At 46.5% G+C, this 4,326-nt stretch overlaps 1 protein-coding gene across 1 annotated transcript; it reads right to left on the bottom strand.

The window, feature by feature from the left end:
• Positions 1 to 608: 608 nt before the first annotated feature.
• Positions 609 to 2,109, bottom strand: LOC103741891 (HLA class II histocompatibility antigen, DR alpha chain). Its single transcript, XM_008842823.2, has 3 exons — positions 1,842 to 2,109; positions 1,126 to 1,407; positions 609 to 773 (listed from the first exon to the last, which is right to left on the bottom strand). The coding sequence occupies exons 1-3, from the start codon at positions 2,107 to 2,109 to the stop codon at positions 619 to 621; spliced, it is 705 nt and encodes a 234-aa protein (XP_008841045.1). The 3' UTR covers positions 609 to 618.
• Positions 2,110 to 4,326: the final 2,217 nt, after the last annotated feature.

Here is a 4,326-nt window from a genome sequence, read left to right as displayed (position 1 = left end):
AAGAAGGTGTTGGATCCTCTGGAACTGCAGTTACAGATAGGTTTTAGCCGCCATGTGGGTGCTGGGAATTGAACCCGGGTCCTCTGAAAGAACAGCAAGTGTTCTTAACTGGTGAGCCATCTCTCCAGCCCCTCTAGCTCTTTTTTGAAGCATTTTTCAGACTGAAGGATCAAAACTAGCCTTTGGCCACTAAGAAATTTCCAGTTCATGCAATGAATATAAGAGTCTAACTCCAAAGATATCAGACTCTGAAACTGCTTCTAAATTGATGGGATGCCCCAGGAAATACAAGCTAGGACGTGCCTAAGCCTTGAGATGAACTTTCCTAAATCACCAGGAGGCAGTGTTGTAAAAAGAAGCAATGGTCTTAGGAAATAGAGGCAGTTTCCTAGACTGGAGGCATGGCTTAGGAGGGAAGAAAGGACTGTAGATCCTGAAGGTTTGGGTACCAGCTCATGTTAGTGCCAGATTGCTCCAACAAAGAAGAATCAAGAGGCAGCACTCCCCTGCCCACCCTTCTCTCTTAAAGACACCACACACCCTTGTCCCCATCCGCTTCCTTCCCCAGACACCCCCACACGTGTCTGTCTCTGACCATGCCTAACCCACCGGAGTGTCTCACAGGGTCCCTCGGCATTCTGCAGCTCTGTGTTTGTGCGTGCCCTTGATGATCAAGACAGTTCCAATGAGGATGCCCACCACGCCCACAACCAGCCCAAGGGCACACACCACATTCTCCGTGGTTTCTGGAAGGAGGATTTGCTCTTCAAATTCTGGGGGAAAATAAAGTAACTGTTAAAATCTGTAGTAGGGAATGACATTTAAGAGCAAATTTAGTCAAAAGGATGCTAATAAGAGACAGACTGATGTATTGAGCGAATCATGGGTTAAAAAGTGGAGGAACCTTGGTATAGAACACAGGTGTATTACTTAGAGATGTTATTAAGCATCATAGATTCTGGTTTTTGTCTGTTTGTGGTGCTGGGAATTGAATTTGGGGCTTTACATAGGCTAGACAAGTACTCTACCACTGAGCTACACTCCCAAGCCTGCGCTATGAATTTTAAGGGTCCAGAAACAAACATCATAGGAAGAGACCTTAAAATAAAGTGAATTGTGCCATACCCCAATGTTTGAGAATAGGTTTCTCCAGGCCCCAGTGCTCCACCATGCAGTCATAGACGTCTTCAGTGGAGGGCAGGAAGGTGAGGTAGTAGAACTTGCGGAATAGATGGTCTTCCCTGGGCAGGAAGACTGTCTCTGACGTGCCTGTGGTGACAGGTTTTCCGTTTTGAAGCCAGGTGACGTTGACCACTGGAGGTGAGAACTTGTCAATGAAACAGATGAGGACATTGGGCTCTCCCAGCTTCACGGGGCTGTTGGAGAGCACGGTCACCTCTGGAGGTTCTGTGGGACACAGGACACAAATTAGCCTTCATTCCCTACTGTTCCTCCCATACTGACACGTGCCACAATTCTATGTAGGAGCTATAAAGCTGAAATTGTGCCCTGAGGGGTCCACACCACAGTCTCTGATACCCAGCTCTGACATTTTTGGAAGCAATGTTGAGGTATAAGATATTCAAGTCCCCCCTAGCCCCCCCATCTTAGATTCCTCTGTGTAGACTCAAGGTGGTAATTTCGTGAGTGATCGTGGGTGACTGAGATAAAACTTGATCACGGCAAGGCACAATTTATAGAATTCCTGAGACTGTGACATGAGAATTAGGGGTTTTCTTATGACAGGTTTAGGTCACTATGACAGTGTGACACCAATTGCTAAGGCATCTATTTTAAAGCTATGGATTCCCATGCCCACGATGTAGAAAAGAGAGAGGTACCATTGGCATCAGGGGTGCCGTTGGAGCGCTTTATCATGATCTCCAGATTGTCTCTGTCCACAGCCATATTAGCCAGTGCACCTTGAGCCTCAAAACTGGCAAACTGTCCAAATTCCTTAAGTCGCCAGACTGTCTCCGTCTTTTCCATATCCACATGAAAAAGCTCATCACCATCAAAGTCAAACATAAACTCTCCTGTTTGGTCCGGGGCAAGATAGAACTCCGCCTGGATGATCGTATGTTTATCTGAAAGGGGAGGAAAGGGCATTAAGAAGGGAAATGGGAAAGAGAGACGGAGAACCTAAATACACATGGGAGATGACGGACAGGGATTGGGCCAAGTGCAATAGAGGAGGACGGAGAGTCGGGATTACGGAAGAGATACATAAACTCTCCTGTTTGGTCCGGGGCAAGATAGAACTCCGCCTGGATGATCGTATGTTTATCTGAAAGGGGAGGAAAGGGCATTAAGAAGGGAAATGGGAAAGAGAGACGGAGAACCTAAATACACATGGGAGATGACGGACAGGGATTGGGCCAAGTGCAATAGAGGAGGACGGAGAGTCGGGATTACGGAAGAGATAAGAGCTGGGTGATTGGACATCCATACTGAGTAGAGCTAGGAGGTGAGAAAGAAAGGGGCAACGTTAGAGTGGAAGAAAAATCAAAACTGCAAAACAGTGTTGCCCATGTGCACATGGGTGTGGGTCATCCACCGGGGCGTGGGGAACCACCAGTGGCTTCCCTTCAAAAGGAAAAGAACTCTTCCTCCCCAGGTCACATCCAGAAGGTGCTATTTCACAGCACTCCCGCGACCCTCTGGCTCTTCCATTCTTTGCGTCCCCTCTTCCATGAGCCTCGGGGAGGGGGAAGGTTGATAGAGGAAACAGAGTATTAAGCAGCTTCTTAGTGGCTCCGTGTTCTAGTGGAGACATGATTTTCCTTTCAGAATTCCAGGGGCAGCCGGTAGGACAGAACTCCTTCCTCACTCTCCAGAGCATCTTTCTCGGGTCATTGTGTTCTCAGAAGAGGAAAGTGTTATTCGAAAGGATCGATTCTGAATTCTGGAATCAAATAAATCTTGACATCTCATCCAGTTACTGACCTTAGGATCTGAGCTGACCAGTCTAGCTACTTACATGTGATTTTCCAATTGTATCTCTGTTGTGAGTCTATCAGGGATGGGTTTGAGATAAGGCGAGCATTTTCTTAGTAGGTCATCAGTCTTTTAACCAACACTGTTGACAATCCATGGTCAGAAAATGCTTTTCCTTTAAGGAGTATACTCATGGAAACACTGGAGCCTGAGGCACCGAGGCCATTAGGATTGAGGTCTTGCAAGGCTGTAGATCACCTACTTCTGGCTCCACAGAAACCCCTCCGAGAATGATTGGCTCTGGGATGACCTTGAAAACTTGACCTTTGTGTAAGTGCTGCATAGATTGTGACCGTTTTGGAGGACATCTTTAATTATGATTGACGCTAAGGGAATATCAAGTTGGTGTGGACAGATGAGAGGGCTGTTGTTTCTCTGTATTTAGGCACACAGTTAAGAAATTGTAGTGATTCCCTGTATATTGACATGCCTAGGGATTTATTTAGCATTTACCTCTGTGGGCAAACAGATATTCTAGCTGCCTATCTTCACCCCAAGGGAGGAGCCTCTGCTTTCCCAGGTTAGCATGCCCACGTAACGTTCTTTCGGGGCAGTAGAAACCCACACTTGTTTTACGGGTCAGGGAGTTGGGTTACCACTTGGCTTTAGCATTTCCCCCTGTGGGCAAAAAGATCTTCTAGCTTCCTATCTTCACCCCAAGGGAGGAGCCTCTGCTTTCCCAGGTTAGCATGCCCACGTAACGTTCTTTCGGGGCAGTAGAAACCCACACTTGTTTTACGGGTCAGGGAGTTGGGTTACCACTTGGCTTATTCCCTTTCTCCATCCATCTTTCTACAGGTCATTCTGGGGGCAGAGGAGCACTTTTCATAATAGAATTTACATCTCTGTTTATTCATCTGTCTCCTCAGTTGTGACTATAACTCAGTAACAGTGACCACAGATCCTGTAATATCTGTGGTAGCACCAAGAGACAGGGCACGGCTCTCACAGCCCCAAGAGACACAACATTGAATGCTGTTCATATCAGCATGCCCACCCTCTGTTCTCCCTTAGGCATATTTCTGGATTTGGGGTGACTTTTCTTTCTAGCAATCTTCAACACGATGTCTGTGCTTGAGCTATCCTGACAGGATTCATGTGCCAAAAGCGAACACTGTGTATTCAGTTAAGAGCCACGCTAAGAAATCCTCTTAACTTTTCTCCCTTAATCTTCACAAAAGGATTTGAAGTTTCTAATTATTAACTTTGCCAATATTTAAGAAATGAAAGCAGAGAGATACAACTCAGTAATGCCAATCAGAAGACACTGCCCCCAAACCTGCACGCGTGGCCTATACTGAGTCAGAGGTACCCAACAATATGCGTCTC

The sequence above is a fragment of the Nannospalax galili genome, unplaced genomic scaffold, assembly GCF_000622305.1.
Source record: "Nannospalax galili isolate Female #2095 unplaced genomic scaffold, S.galili_v1.0 scaffold2200, whole genome shotgun sequence".
NCBI lineage: Eukaryota > Metazoa > Chordata > Mammalia > Rodentia > Spalacidae > Nannospalax > Nannospalax galili.
Note: the sequence above shows the minus strand (reverse complement) of the source record. Positions and strands in the feature narration are given on the sequence as shown.

Excerpts from the sequence above, each read along its gene's own strand:
- LOC103741891 (XM_008842823.2), bottom strand. The coding sequence starts at position 2,109 with ATGCCCTTTCCTCCCCTTTCAGATAAACATACGATCATCCAGGCGGAG. Across the intron at positions 1,408-1,841 it reads CGGCACCCCTGATGCCAATG|AACCTCCAGAGGTGACCGTG; the intron begins GTACCTCTCTCT and ends TGTGTCCCACAG. Across the intron at positions 774-1,125 it reads ACCTATTCTCAAACATTGGG|AATTTGAAGAGCAAATCCTC; the intron begins GTATGGCACAAT and ends ATTTTCCCCCAG.